The sequence below is a fragment of the Saccopteryx bilineata genome, chromosome 6 (assembly GCF_036850765.1).
Source record: "Saccopteryx bilineata isolate mSacBil1 chromosome 6, mSacBil1_pri_phased_curated, whole genome shotgun sequence".
Classification (NCBI taxonomy): Eukaryota; Metazoa; Chordata; class Mammalia; order Chiroptera; family Emballonuridae; genus Saccopteryx; species Saccopteryx bilineata.
In genome coordinates, this window is record NC_089495.1 from 73,317,243 (window position 1) to 73,333,173 (window position 15,931).

Here is a 15,931-nt window from a genome sequence, read left to right on the forward strand (position 1 = left end):
AGGCAGAGAGATAGACTCCTTCATGTGCCCCAACCGGGATCAACCCAGCAAGCCCCCTACAGGACGATGCTCTGCCCATCTGGGGCCCTGTTCTCTGTTGCTCGCAACGAAGCAGATGGTTATTTCTCCTGTGTGCCCTGACTGGGAATCAAACCTGGGACATTCACACGCTGACCAATGCTCTACCACTGAGCCAACTGTCCAAGGCCTGTCTTGACATTTTTTATAATACAATTTTCCACTTAGCATACTGCTCACAAAAATTAGGGAATATTTAAAAGTGAATATGAAATAAAATATCCCCTAATTTTTTGTTAGCTGTATATTTTCCTTTAACCATATAATCTTAGGCACCAATATAATTGCGATAACTTTTAGTTTTTTGATTAAGCTTGATTGAGATGTAAATTCTCTGAGACATGTATTAATAAGTAAAATGCTTGTTCAGTGGATTTTTTTCTTGTGTGTGTGTGCGTGTGTGTGTGTGTGTGTGTGTGTGTGTGTGAAAGGAAAGTAGGTTTATTCAAGAGCAGTCAGTCTTAGACGATGGCAGGAATTTTTGTTGTATTAAATGTTTTTTATTGAATTGATTGAGGTTACATTAATTAATAAAATTATAGTGGTTTCAGGTGTACAATTCTATAATACATCATCTGTATAATGTATTGTGTGTTCACCACCCCTAGTCAAGTCTCCTTCCGTCACCATTATCCCCCTCTACCTTCTTCTTCTCCCCACCCCACTTTTCCTCTGTAAGTAAAGTGCTTGTTCAGTGGAAGTTTTAAGTACAACTTTTCCACGTTGGTGGAAGGACTACTGGGTGATTGTTATCAACGATCTTTCTGTGCCCTTTCTGCTCTCCATTGTAAGGAAAACTAAGCTCAAATAATATTTGGTACTTTTTCTTCTTTCTTTCCCCTCTTAATATCAAATCAAAGTTTCATAGCTGTGAGTTGTAGATGGGGTTGAGCTTATGTCTTGGCTTGCCTGGGACATTCCTGTTTTGCCTACTGTCTGGGCATGTTTCTAAATAGTGCCCTCAGTAGAATATCATCTGAATAATATGTTATGCTTAGTGTAGCTATAGAGCATGGTGGCTAAGAGCATGGATCCGGAAGTTAGACTTTGGTTCAGATCTTGACTTCTTCACTTTTACTGGAAATATATGACTGGAATTTTACCACTCTGAACCTCACTTTCCTTACCTTTAAAATGGGGATTATGACTACTTGCGTATGATATTAATGAGGATTAAGTGGTATGCATGAAAATGCCTGACGTATACTAAGGCCTAAGTAAATGTTTGATGATGATGATGATGATGATGATGATGATGGCTCTGGTAATGAGGATGATGCTGGTACTGATGGGCTACTTGGTAGAATTCTACTCTCTTTGGATTTGACTGTTTTACAGTTGCAGTTTTGACTTACTTCATTGTTTTTTCTCACAACAATGGCATGCTAATCACAAAACATTGGTTATTATTAACAAAAACCCCAACAGAATAAAACTGTAGAATAAAACTAATACTATTTTAATAGAAAAATGGTTTTGCACAGTTACAAATTAGAATGTAAAAACAAATTTATTATAGGCAGTCTTTCTTTTAAGTCTCTGGAAACCATTGTGTTCTGATTTGACATATCAAATCCAGTATTAGCTGATCTTCCAACGCCAGATGAAAGTCCTTTTTTAAATAAAATATTAGAAAAAGCATTTAGAAAACATAAGTAAAAAAAAGTCTATATAATTCTTCATCCAAAGATAACACTGGTTAAATTTTGGTGTACTTGCTTAAAATTTTTCTATACATAGTTTTTTTTTTAGTTATTTCATACTGTGATATATATATAATTATATTAATGTTCTGGTTTGTACCCCTTAATATTATATCAGAAAATATTTTTGTGGTTCATTTAGGTCAAAGATTTTCTGCAAACCTAGCCTTTAAATTATTTTTATTTATTGTCATCTTCTAATCAAGTTTTATACATTTCCAATTATATCACTGACTAAATTTTGTTTTTATATTTACTTAATGGTACAGTACATACATTTTATATTTTGATGCTGGTGTTTTCTTGTCTTTCTATTCTCCTCCACCAAGCAAATGAGGTTTAAGTCTGATAGGGTATATAATTCCATATCTTCCTCCACTATAATATATAATACCCACCCATGTGTGAAAATATAGGCATATGTTTATTTACAAAAATAATATATATACTTGTTTATAACATCTTTTTTTTCATTTTACAGTACAACATGAACACACTCTAGGTTGGTAAATGTGGCTCTACCACATACTATTTAATAGCTACATAACATTTCATAAAATGGCTATACTACAATTTATTCTTCAATTTTGTTGATGGGCATTCAGATTATTTTCAGAGTTTTGCTATAATAAATATTCTTAAACTTGTAGCTATATGTATTGGATGTATTGAAGTTTTTATTTGTATAGTAGAGTTTCCCAGGAATAGAAACATGGGCCAGAGAATGTTTATGTTTTAAATTTTAATAGATATTTCAAATCATTTTTAAAACATTGCAGGAATTTATCTTCTCAAGATGAATGTGATATTTTCCTCTAGCATCACCTGTGTTTTTAATTTTTGCAAACCAGTAAACAGTGCTATCTTACTGCTAATTTAAATAACACAAAAGTATTTTCTGTGTAAAATTCTTCATAAATCTTATTTTAATGGCTGAATAGTCTCCATTGAGTAGATATGTCATAGTTTTTCATTAATCATTCTGTTTGAATTGTTTTAAATTTTTTATTACAGTTAGTAAGGTTACATTAACACCTTTGAGTTGAAACTTTTAAAAAACATTTTAGTTTTCTTTAGGATAGTTTTCTGGATATACAATTACTGAGCCAAACAATAGTAATACTTTTTAGTTTCTTGTAATGTGTCACCATAACTTTTCTGAAAAGCTTGTCCTGTTTTACGCTGCCACTTACTCCAGTTATCCCTTCTACCTGCTGGCCTGTGGATGTTCTCTGAAAAACCCATTGTCTACACATGAATGGAAGGAGCTTTTAAATAACTATATTTTTACTTTTTGCTCCCCTTTTTCATTCACCCCCCCCCCACTGAAGCAAATAAACCAACATATTCTGTTCTACCTTCTTAATTCTATTAAAAAGTTTTTAAAGCTTTTGAATGTCTCCTTCCTAGAATGCCACTGAGTTATCTCAGTCCACTTCTGCCTTTTGTCTAAATTACAGCAAAAAGCCTTGTATTGTAAATGGTCTTACCCGTAATCTCCTTTTAAGCTGTTGTCCACCTTCTATTCAGAATGTTTTTTCTATCTCTTTTTTTTTAATATTTTATTTTTAACTTTATTCAGTTTTTTTAGAGAGAGAGAGAGAGAGAGAGAAAGAGAGAGAGAGGAGCAGAAAGCATCAACTCCCATATGTGCCTTGACCAGGCAAGCCCAGGGTTTTGAACCGGCAACCTCAGTGTTCCCAGGTCAACACTTTATCCACTGCGCCACCACAGGTCAGGCCAGAATGTTTTTTCTAAAATGCAGATTTGATCAGCATTTTTCTGTTTAAAACCAAAAAGCTATTCATTGTTCTTAGAATGAATTCCACATTTTATCTCTACAGCCTCATCTCTCTTCACTCTCTATTTCATATCCCCAAATAGTTTCCCCCATATCTCTGAAACTTTCCCACACTCGTTACCTTTTATTAGATCTTAACTGTTATTTTCTTTTCTTGTACTCTGAATCTTCCTACTTTCCCATCCTCAAGTTTTGCTAACTGTGCCATAGCACATTGTTTTAATTTCTTGTTGATTTGTGTGTAAAATCTCCCTGCCCCCATTAGAACTGTGAGCTTCTTGAAGCAGAGATGCTGTCTTGTTTATCCAAGCGCCTTAGCATGTTGCCTGAAATTTGTCAATACTTAATATGTCTTTATTTACTAATTGGAAAAATTTCATAGACTTCTCATCACCTCTGTAATGAAGTTTCATGGTATAAAAATTTTAATCTTTTTTTGTTTTGTTTTGTTTTGTTTTGTTTTTGTATTCTTCCAAAGTTAGAAGCTGGGAGGCAGTCAGACTCTTTCATGTGCCTGACCAGGGTCCACCCGGCATGCCCACCAGGGAGTGATGCTCTGCCCTTTTGGGGTGTTGTTCTGTAGCAGACGGAGCCATTCTAGCGCCTGAGGCAGAGGCCATGGAGCCATCCTCAGTACCCGGGGCCAACCTTGCTCCAGTGGAGCCTTGGCTGCGGTAGGGGAAGGGAGAGGTAGAGAGATAGGAGAGATGGAAGGACAGAGAAGCAGATGAGTGCTTCTCCTGTGAGCCCTGACCAGGAATCAAACCCAAGACTTCTACACACCCGGCCACACGCTCTACCGCTGAGCCAACCGGCCAGGGCCCAATTTTTTTATTTTTTTAAAATAAATCTTTAAATTCATTTCCCATGACTTTCTGCTTAGTAACTCTATACTTCATTCATTTCAGCAATTTTTTTAATCAGTAGAGGGTTTTTATTTTTTATATGCTTATGTCATGAATTCATAGGAAGTGGTTCCAGCAGCTCAGTCTTTTTTCTGCTGGTTCTCACAAAGTTAGCTTCTCTGGGTTGAGCAGGCTAACACTTTATTTGAACCCAGATATCTTTCTCTTTGGCTTTCTTCTTTTTCTGATCATTTTTTCTTCACTATTTCAGAAAGCTAACTTGGCTCTTAGAGTGCTTAATATGCTCAATATATACATTAATTCTGTTGGCAAGAATCTTGCTCTTGTTTATTCACAACAGTGCCCACTGCATGTTGGGTGACATTGTAGGGTCTTCCAGTTTTGCCATGGTAATATTTGTGGGGCATTCCTTTTGAACAATACCATATCCTTGATGGCTACAGTATCACCTTTCTTGCAGATTTGCATGTATGTGACTGAAAGAACAATTCCATGGTTTTTTTTTTTTTCTTTTTTTTAAGAGAGAGACAGAGATAGAATGGGAGAGAGATAAGAGGAATAAAGTTGTAGTTGTGGCACTTCAGTTGTTCAGTGATTGCTTCTCATACTGCCTTGATGGGGAGGTGGGGTTGCCACTGTGCCAGTGACCCCTTGCTCAAGCCAGCCACCGGGGGCTTTAAGCCAGATAAGCCCATGCTCAAACCGGCAAGCTCGGGGTTTCCAAGCTGGGACCTCAGCATCCCTCATAGATGCTCCATCTACTGCGCCACCACTTGGTTAGGCCAGTTCCATATTTTCTAAAAGGCTTAGAGAACATATAGCAGTTGCTCTCCTCTTTCCCTTCGTGCTATTCATTGTGGTGAATTATTGGAAAATGGTGGTTCCAGCCGAAAAGGCTCAGCTATGTTTTTTTTAATGAATAGACAGTATTGTTATTAACATCTTCATGCTTTTAGAAATCCTATTTCAGCCTGGAGTGACCTCTCTTCCCTTTCTTCTTTTTTGGTGAACTTTTCTCATTTCTTTGAAATCTGTTTGACTCTCTAGCATTCATTTGCTCTCTTTTTCTCCTTCAGGATGTAATGTGTATACAGATTTCCTTTATAACATTTATCACAACATATTGCAATTACTTGTTTTTATTTCTGTCTTCCCTAGTACGTATACTGAATTCCAATGAGATCTTTGTCTTTGTCATTATACCCATGACCCCTAGTGTCTCATTATAGTAAAAGTAATAAAAAATGTTTGGTGAATATATGAATGACCAAATTATGTAAGAAATATTATTTTAGTCAATGGAATACTAGTGTGTTTTAAAACCTGATAGCTTAGTGTTATAAGTGATGATTTAAATTGAACTCAGGTGGTATACTTTCTATGTGTGATTGCTTGTAAGCTTTCTAGATTTGTACATCAGAAGACTAAAATTGAAGTGAGAAGTTAAGTCCCTGTTATTATAGGTATAATGTTTTTGTGGGAAGAAATAATATTCCAAGTAGACCATAGAAATTAGAAAATGGTAATATAAATTAATATTGTTATTTTAATATTTATAGTTCTTTTATGTAGTTGGAAGTGTCAGTTTTTAGAGTGATTTATCTTACCTGCTTTAGTAAATCAACCAAAAATTAATCCATTTTGAATAAATAGACATTTTGTTCATATTTGAAATATATCCCACTTATTACATTTTAAAAAGAGCTCTATTTTTATAATCTTAGCTTAAAAATAATTGATACTCTATTACTGGGAAATAATACAGGATGGAGCAAAAGTAGGTTTACAGTTGTTTGTATGGAAAATAATACAATAATAAGTAAATAATGCAAGAATAAATTTTCACATATTCACAACTGTTGTAAACTTTTGCTGTACCCTGTGTTTAATTCTAATATTAAATTAGCATATTTCTATTTGGAGTAATCATCGAATATATTGGGGTTTTTTTTTTTTTTTTGTATTTTTCTGAAGCTGGAAACGGGGAGAGGCAATCAGACAGACTCCCCGCATGCGCCCGACCGGGATCCACCCCGCACACCCACCAGGGGCGAGGTTCTGCCCCTCCGGGGCGTCGCTCTGCCATGACCAGAGCCACTCTAGCGCCTGGGGCAGAGGCCAAGGAGCCATCCCCAGCGCCCGGGCCATCTTTGTTCCAATGGAGCCTTGGCTGCAGGAGGAGAAGAGAGAGATAGAGAGGAAGGAGGGGGAGAGGGTGGAGAAGCAAATGGGTGCTTCTCCTATGTGCCCTGGCTGGGAATTGAACCTGGGTCCCCCGCACGCCAGGCTGACGCTCTACTGCTGAGCCAACCAGCCAGGGCCCGAATATGTTGGTTTTTATTGAAATGGTGATGCGTGTAGTTTTACCTATAACTAGACACATAGTAAAATATATTTTTTCTACCATTTTAAAATGTTTAGTGAAAGGTATTTTTGCTGTTTAATTTGACATTTGTTAAATTTGATAATAGGGCAATAGTTGTATTTTGTTCCATTGTTAGAAAATTAATTATACCTAAGGATCTGTAGGGAATTATGAAGAAACTTGCTTTAATTAAAAATATTGAATGCTTATAAACTGTCAATTTTTAAATACTTAATTATCAAATTTAGAGTTTTGAAATTTGCAGGCATGTTGCTAAAATTTAAGGAAGCTATAATTCTATTTAAACGTCTGAAATTTTAGATATAATTTAAAATTTTCTTTTCAAGCTAATGATTACAGGGAAAAGTAGTAGATTTTAAATTTTACTGAAAATAAATTTGGCTATACTTTTTTCCCTGAATACTAAATGTTGAAATTACTGTTATTTACGTGAATAGGTATTTGTGTATGTAAATGCATGTACATAGTGGAGCTTCAGAAAGAAATGATTTTATGAAAGATGGTTAATGTTTCATAAATGTTACTGGGTTTATATTTTCCTCTTCAGCATCAATATGAAGCTCAGTTTATTCTTGTTTCTGATTTGGAGTATATGTTTACAGAAATTATACATAAAATTTATTAACATTTTTAGAAAAATCAAATACTGATATAATTCTGTCTATAAAGTTGTGATTTTATGTATATACATACACGTGTATCATATCATGGTGCATTCTTTGTTTTGGTTTGTCTTATTTCCTTGTATGACAGAATATAGTTTAATCAGTAACATTTATCTTTGTTTTATAGCAAAACTGGTAACTGATATTAAATCTTGAAGACATTTAAATTTCATCTGAATTTAAATATTAGTTGTTTTTTTGGTATTTCAGTAGGAAAGATACTTGTTTTTAATGAACATGTGGTTTACTAAGTTTGAATATATATGATGTTAAAATTATTTGTGAGGTATTATATAAGAAAATATTTGTTTATTCTAATTGAGCTTTCTAATTATTTACTTGAGACTATTATTACTTGATAACTTTATAAGTATAATATAAAGATAGAATTTGTACTATATAAAGTATAAGATATTAAAGATATTAACATTTGTGTGTAGAATGGTGAATAGATTATGGTTGGGGTTGGGGGGTTAATGTGGGAGAATTGGAAGAAAAGTACAATGTCCAAAACAGTAAAGAATAAATTTCCATGCTTTTTAGTTTGAATTATTTTTGTTCATTGTAGTGTTTTCATTTTGTGAGCTTTTCTATGCACATGCAAAATGTTTCTCCTCAGGCCCCATTGTATTTGCTGGTCCTATTTTTATGAACCATCGAGAACAGGCTCTAGCCAGACTCAGATCCCATCCAGCACAGCTAAAGCATAAACGGGACAAGCACAAAGGTATTTGGTCTTCCTTATCAACTAGGTGGGATACTTTCCCAGTTTCTTCCACTCATTTGAATTTTGTCTCTGGAAAAATGCACAAACCTGATTCTTCTACTTTGCTTCTATCATTATTATATAGCCTGAGGAGAAAGAACATGCTGAAAGTTGTACTGTTTGTTGATGACTATCAATCTTAATTTTTTTGTCAACTTTAAGGCATTTTACACTATATCTTTTTCTTTTTCATTCTTTTAAAAAAATCATACAGTTAAGGAAAGATGAAAAAAGCAATTACTGCCTTCTATTTTCATCCTTTGTTTTCTGTTTTTAGATGACTGCTATCTGACATTTTGCTTTTAAGTTCTAAATACTGTTTAATTGTTTAGAATTAACAAAACTACTAAATTCAATGTATATATTAATAATTAATAATAATAATTAAAACTACTAAATTCAATGTATATATTAATAATTCAATGTATATATTAAAAAGCTATTGCACTTTTTCATTGTTTTAATAGTAAAATTTATATCTGCAATACACCAGAGCACATGAATTATTTGATATTTGAGAGTTGGTGATAGGTGTAAGCAAAGAGTGAGGTGTATAGACCTACTCCAGCCCTCAGAAAATGACACAGGTCTAAACAAATTTGTGAGTGGCTAGGAATCTGTTTATGTACAGTTCTTTGAGGTATCAGTTTGGTATAAATTAAAAATATTCCTAAGGCACACTTACTTTTAAACCACAGATTATGAGTCAGCTAAGATCAGGAAAGAATTTAATGCAGACAATTTATAAATTTACATATAAATTCTGTGAACCACGGGTTCTTGGACTAATGCAATTTACAGTTGCTATTTTCTTAAATGCCTTAAATACCAATCCCTATAGTCAGATTAATTTGTTTTTGTGCCTTATTTTTTTGCTGCATAACTGTTAACAGACTAATTTTATTTTTAAAATTTCACATACAGTATATTATAATCAACTTTATTTTTATTTGTCCGTCTCTATCAGTTTGCCAGTCAAAGCAAAGTAGAAACAAAACAGATAAAACCCCTGCTTTTAGTGTAAACACAATCAGAGCACTACTTAAGCTATATTCTGCAGAATTAAAAATTGAGAGGTGTTTTTTTTGTTTTTTGTTTTTTGTGTTTTGTTTTGCCCTGGCCAGTTAGCTCAGTTGGGTAGAGCATCATCCCAAAGCAGCAAGGTTGCTTTCTATCCTGGTCAGGGCACTTATGGGAAGCAACCAGTGGATGCATACATAACTAAGTGGGACAACAAATGAATGCTTTTCTCTCTCCCTTTTTCTCACTCTCCCCCTCTTTCTCCCTCCTCTTCCTCTCTAAAATCAGTCAAAAAAATTTTTAATTGAGAATATTTTAAATCTTATGTAATTAACCATAGGAAAATTTGTGATCACTTTATTTACTGAGTGCTTTGACAATACCATATTTAAAATTAAGGAATGATATTTTGGGTATGCTATATAAATTATTTTAGTTGTTGCTAGAATTTCTGATCTCTTTATTTTCAACTATGCCACTAATAATCAGATATTCTCAGTGTCTTCACCCCCCCCCACAATTATATTAAGTGAAATTTTAAAAAATATTTTTCCTAGGGTTAAATATTCATATTACATGAAGCAATTTAAAACTTTTTCAGCTCCTTGTCAGTATATTGTGGACAAACATTATTTTTTCCAAAAATTGACAAGGAAATACTAAATGAAGACTAAGGTTATAAATTTAAAAGAGACTTTTTACAATGTTATATTGATTAGCTGTAAGAATTACCCAACAATAGCTAGCCTTACTTCCACCTTTTCTGCCACAGGATTATTTTATAACAAGACTGTATATTTGTAGCAACCTTTTTGGAAGGACTGATTTTATAGTATTATAGTATAGATTAGTATAGTATAGTATTATAGTATTTTCTTTTTAATAAGATCTTAAGGTTTTATTGAGTAAATCAACTGTATCTCTGCTACCAAAATTTAAATTTAAAGTAATAGTGCCCTATTTTATATAAAGAGTATTAACTTACCACTTTCTAATCCTTCTGCACCCACAACTTCTCTCTCTTACACCCATTGCATTCAGTGTTCCTAATTGTCATTTAATCATCTTGTCATTCACTGCTTTTTATTTTTGTTAAGCATAGTAATTTAATATTTTTTCTACATATATTTTTTCTCTTTTTCATACTCTAGTTGTCTCCCAGTGGGAAATTCACTATATTAATTGCTGTGTTCTGTCTTTCATTCAGTTATGTTTGGTGGTACAGATTGTAGGATGACAATAGTTAAAATACGTACTTAAGACTGATTTTTTTTTTGTCCGGGAGTTTGGAGGGTAAGAACTGTGTATTTATTGTTAACAGGCATGAATTCTGATATGGAAAGTTGGTGACACTGGTAGGATTAAAATAAGTTAATACTGGTTATCTACCCTAGTGACCATTTTAAGTATCAAAAAAGATATATCAAAAGGTAGTTTATTATTTCATGTATTTAATTCTTAAATCAGAACCATAAAGAGGGTACACAAACTAGATTATGTTAGAAGAGTTTTAAAATATTAATTAAATATTAAATAATACCTGACATAAAACAATGAAACTATTATTGAAGATATTTCCTTATTGCTTCTTGATTGGCATCCTTACTTACAGTTTTTTTCACCTGTGGACAGAATGAACATCACTATAGCTGCTTAGAATACACTGTTGTATAGATGAACATTAAAGAGTAAGGAATGTAAATTTGTGATTTCCACATTGAGCAGCTGCCCGGGCTCCCACCTTAGAGAGAACCCTGATTACAAGTGCCATTTTAACAACCAGTTTGCCGAGCTCAATAAAAAATTAGGTATCGAACCAGTGCGATGTGGCTCAATCCCACTACTGATTGGAGAGCTTCTGGCTGATTGAAGAGAATTCAGAGAAGGTCACAGAATACATTCTATAAGGGCAAATTTTGGCTAGAGGCAAAATAGAGTATTCAAAACTGAATCAGTAAGTATAACATATAATCCATATAACATGTAGTAAGGTGTTTTTATGTTATTATACGCTATATTTAAAAATATCTGGGTTAATTTATGTATTAACTGTTCAGTGATTTACATAGAAAAATATTTTAATGTAGTATTCCTAGTTAAGGACATTTGAATTGTTTTGGAGGTAGTCTTGAAATCTGCCTTGAAGTGAATGATATGAAAATCCTGAGACACACTGAAAAAGATCTGTGTGTATTTTACATGTTTTTTTGTTTAGAAATGGTTTGGTGTAATGGAAATATTTTGGAATTAGGCTTCAGTTTTTATCCTAAATTTGTCATTTAGCTAGAACTATATGGCCATTCATAAATTTCTTAAATTTTTTGGCTTTTGTTTTCTTATTTTAAAAATAAGAATGATAATTTCTGACTGATTATGTTGATATGAAAATTAAGATATAGATGTAAGTACATGTATATATATGCTTTGTAAATAGAAATTATCCATGAACACTTTAATTCTTTGAATTGAGTTCTTTGCTTTTTTAAGAGTTATCCTATAAAGGTACAAAAGTTGAGATTTGTTAAATATGTAGTTTGTTTTCGCAAAAGATTTAAAATGTCAGCCATTTGGTAGTGATAAAATGCATGAGCCTTATTTTTGATTAAACTTCCAAACCTCTCTGCTATTTATTACTTTGTTTTGGTTACTTAATTTCTCTAAGCTTTGGTTTTTCTAACTGCAAAATACAATAACAATATCTATTTCATTGGGTTATTGTATTGATTAAAGAAAGCAATACTTATGAATATTGAGAACTTTCTATACATTATTTTACTTAACCTTCATCAAAGCCTTGTGAGGTAATTACCACTATTGCTATTTAATAGATCGGAAAGCTAAAACTTACCAAGTCCAGTTGTCACACAGCTAACAAATAAAGCCAGGATTACAATTCAGGTCTCTTAGACTCTAATGCCCCAAAGCTTTTGTCCACTGTGCTATGTAAATTTTCACAGTGTTTAGTACAGAGCCAAGTGTTTAGCAAATTGTACTTGTTACTGCTTTACTCTTTTATTTGAGTGATTTTGCTTGAAGTACTCACTGTGTGCTGTGATACATTTTGTGATGTACATGACCATAAGGTTATCCAAAAAAGTATAGGTTTAAATAAAAATTAAAGTAAGTTAGAGTCCTTTAGATACTGAATCTTCTTTCTCTGTGTATGTACACAAGTATGCATAAGTAATGTGTATATATACATTTTTTAGGTATATATCTGTCAAAACTTTATAGCTTTTATAGTTTTAATATCACATGATATATGTATGAACATACTAATATTAGGGGAAATATAGATATGCTTATACCTAAATGGCCACTTGTAAAAATATTGAGACCAACTATTTTTCCTACAAATGTGAGATTAATTTTATTGCTGCTTATTAACACTTTATTGAATAATGAACTTGATTAGAATTAATCTTCCTGAATTTTACTTGGAATTTACAACTAAATTTTTGGCTATATATTAGGTACCATTTATCTTTGATAAACTTTTATAAATTTCTAAAGTATTAGAATGGTATTTCATTTTTTTAACTCACATCAAATACAGATACAGTATATATATTTTAAAATTCTGTCACTGCTGCTGATAATGATCAAAAGCCTCATTCCTATTTTATTTATATTAATATTTTCATTATTTTTAATAATTATTTAATGTAAATACATGTTTATTTAGATGAGCTTGAACAAAATGTTTCTATTATTATTTTTACTTTTAAATACTAGCTGCAACTTTTGATCACTATGGTTTTAATCAGTAAATTACTAGGCTTTTTTTTCTCCTTCCCTGATGCTATGTCTCTATTGTGGGATTTGTATTTATATTTAATCTCTGACTGAAAAGAGAGGGTAAAATACTAAATTTAGAGGTAAAAGATTATAACTGGGCATCAATCCATTTATATAAAGTGGAATGATACTTGGAATATTGAATTTAGTTAAGTCTGGCAAAATCATATGAACACAATTTGTTTTCTTTGTTAAATCAGATTTGGTTTTAATAATTAGATGTTTTACCAGTGGTGATAAAGCTGTGAAATTTCTATATATCTTTCATCTTACTTAAATACTCTTTGGAAGCTGCTTGCTTGCTTATTTAATATAGGCCCTTGTTTATGTTTAACCATTCCACTGTCTTACCAAGTTGAGGAATCTTTGAACTAAGAGTATGTTTTGTTTTGGATGGACTGAAACTAAATGTTGTGGGGTTTTGGGGTTTTTTTGGGTTTTTTGGAGCCCATCCTTTCTTGGCAAACCCACATTAGACAATTTAGCAGAAGTGGAATCATATTCTTGATCCTATTATAGTAAAACCTCTCACTAATTCAGAATTTATGATACTTCAGATGCAGTATTTGTGATCTTTTTTGAGTAAAAATTCAAAGTAATTTCTTCCTCTGAATTTTCAGGGTCATACTTATAAGGGGAAACCTGTCTAAAATCACTAGCTTTTCAAACCAAGGGCTCAAGAAATAAAGGATTCCTTCAACGTGCCTTCAACCTCTGGGCCGAGCAATTAATTCTTGTATGTTAAAGGACTTTTATGTTTATGGTACATTTTTATGTTATATAGGCCTATTTTGACAACTTTTTATTTATTGTAGCATTTAGTTTAATCTGTAGTCTGTACTGCTTGAACAAGGTAATAAAACTGAATTTTTACTTAATTATTCTGTGATTGAGACCTTTTCAGTAAGTCATATAGGCCAGCCATTCTGTATTATTCCGAATTAGTGAGGTTTTACTGTCCTAGTGTTATAAAGAGTTTAAAGCTTTTCAAAATGATAGTCCTTTTGTTTTATAGAAAGGAAAATCATAATTTAGGCCAATTTTGTCTTACTTGGATATTACTGATGGTTAGAAATATTAGATAAAAAGGGATAATAACATGAAATAATTTGATTTATTTTGTTTTATTCTAAAATGGGCAGTGAAAATACAGAATAAAAAATGTGTGTCTGTAGCTCCACATGTGTATTTGCTGAACACACTTGTTCAGAGTTGTTATGCCACAAGAGAGTGGCTTAGACTAATTGACCTTTTGAAATTTCTTCTATATTGACATTCCATGTGCAAGTAATTTGAATCTTGATGATACAGAGGTCATATTTTAATGTATAGTTTTAGATTAGGAAAAATAAATTGCCTTCTTTATTTACACATTTCCAGTTAAAGTTTTTATGTTCTGGAGTATGCTTTTTAATTTTATGGTTAGAATGCCAGAATATTTAAAGTCAAGTATAGAAAACAGGGAGGGTTTAAAGCAAGCTTAAGGAGAAATTATAAGAAGAGAGAAGGAAAAATGGGAATGAAATCAGAAAGATTTAGTTGAGAGTAGTTAGTGCTTGGGCGTCAGAAGAAAAAGCACAAAGCAGAGTGATGGTGGGGCAAGGTGGAACAGGAAAGATGAATGAATGAGAGTAAGCCATTGAACTACGATATATTGTGTAAAGCTATTTAGTATTAATAAATTTTTAAAGTTTGAGTTTAGCAATACTGGTCGACTGGTTAGCCTTTCTAAGATTGTTTGGGAAATCTAAGTCACTTGTGAGTCAACTAGGATTTTTTTTAATGACTAGTACTAACAATATCACTAAGTATAAAAAAATAGTTAAATGATTTTGCATGCAGTTACTTTTGTGCAAACTAAATTTTCCCATATAAATTATTACATTAAGAATTTTGTTTCTGTAATTTAATGACCCATTTATATTACATAACTGATATGCTTAATAGGTTTTATTCATAACTCGATCTCTTTTTATTGGTTTAGCAATATTTTCAAACAAATATATAGTACTATATCTTTTCAAAATTGCTTCTTTGCAGGTAGATTCTTGATCTATCACTTCTAACAGTTGCAGATTCTTCTTGCTTGTTCCTTTTAACAATTTTCTCTTGTTCTTCCATATTAAACTGTTTTAAAGTTTTATTTGGAAAATGAATAATGGCTTAATGATAAATTATGACACTTAACAGATGGAAGTGGAGAACGAGGAGAAAAGGATGCAAGTAAAATCACAACATACCCTCCTGGCTCAGTGCGATTTGATTGTGAGCTCCGGGCAGTGCAAGTCACCTGTGGATTTCACCATTCAGGTAGCAGCTGGAAATTTAGGGTATAACTGCATTTTTACAATTGTGCTAAATCAGATATTTGTTTAGTATAGATGAATACAATCTGTTAACTGTGTGTTAAAAACTTTGTATTTATTACAGAATCCCTTTTAAAATCTATGGCATGCTGGAATAGATACTTGACTAGAGATCTAACTTCTAGTCTGTCTTCTGATGGATTTATATTACAATTCAATTCAGAAAATTCCTGTAGATGAAATAATCCCTGAAATTTTTTTAGACTCTAGAATTCTGTGATTTTTTTTTAATCTGGTCCCCTATTTTGTTACTGTTCAATGAGAAATGCACATCAATAAATTAAATTTTTTTTCTTTGTATTTTTCTGAAGTGAGAAGGGGGGAGGCGGAGACAGACTGCCTCATGCACCCGACCGGGATCCACCTGGCATGCCCACCAGGGGGTGATGCTCTGCCCATCTGAGCAGTTGCTCTTTTGCAACGGGAGCCATTCTAGTGCCTGAGGTGGAGGCCATGGAGCCATCCTCAGCTCCCGGGCCAAC

The 15,931-nt window shown here is 32.7% G+C and overlaps 1 protein-coding gene across 16 annotated transcripts in view; it reads left to right on the top strand.

Moving 5' to 3' along the window:
* MYCBP2 (MYC binding protein 2) overlaps window positions 1–15,931 on the top strand; it is a 333,902-nt gene that overhangs the window by 107,349 nt on the left and 210,622 nt on the right. For 15 of the 16 annotated variants that reach the window (XM_066236389.1, XM_066236395.1, XM_066236388.1 and 12 more), the window contains 2 exons: window positions 8,119–8,226; window positions 15,274–15,393. In XM_066236389.1, the coding sequence (XP_066092486.1) occupies window positions 8,119–8,226; window positions 15,274–15,393 (228 nt within the window). The remainder of the gene's footprint in view (window positions 1–8,118; window positions 8,227–15,273; window positions 15,394–15,931) is intronic. The other variant, XM_066236398.1, reaches the window with a different exon arrangement.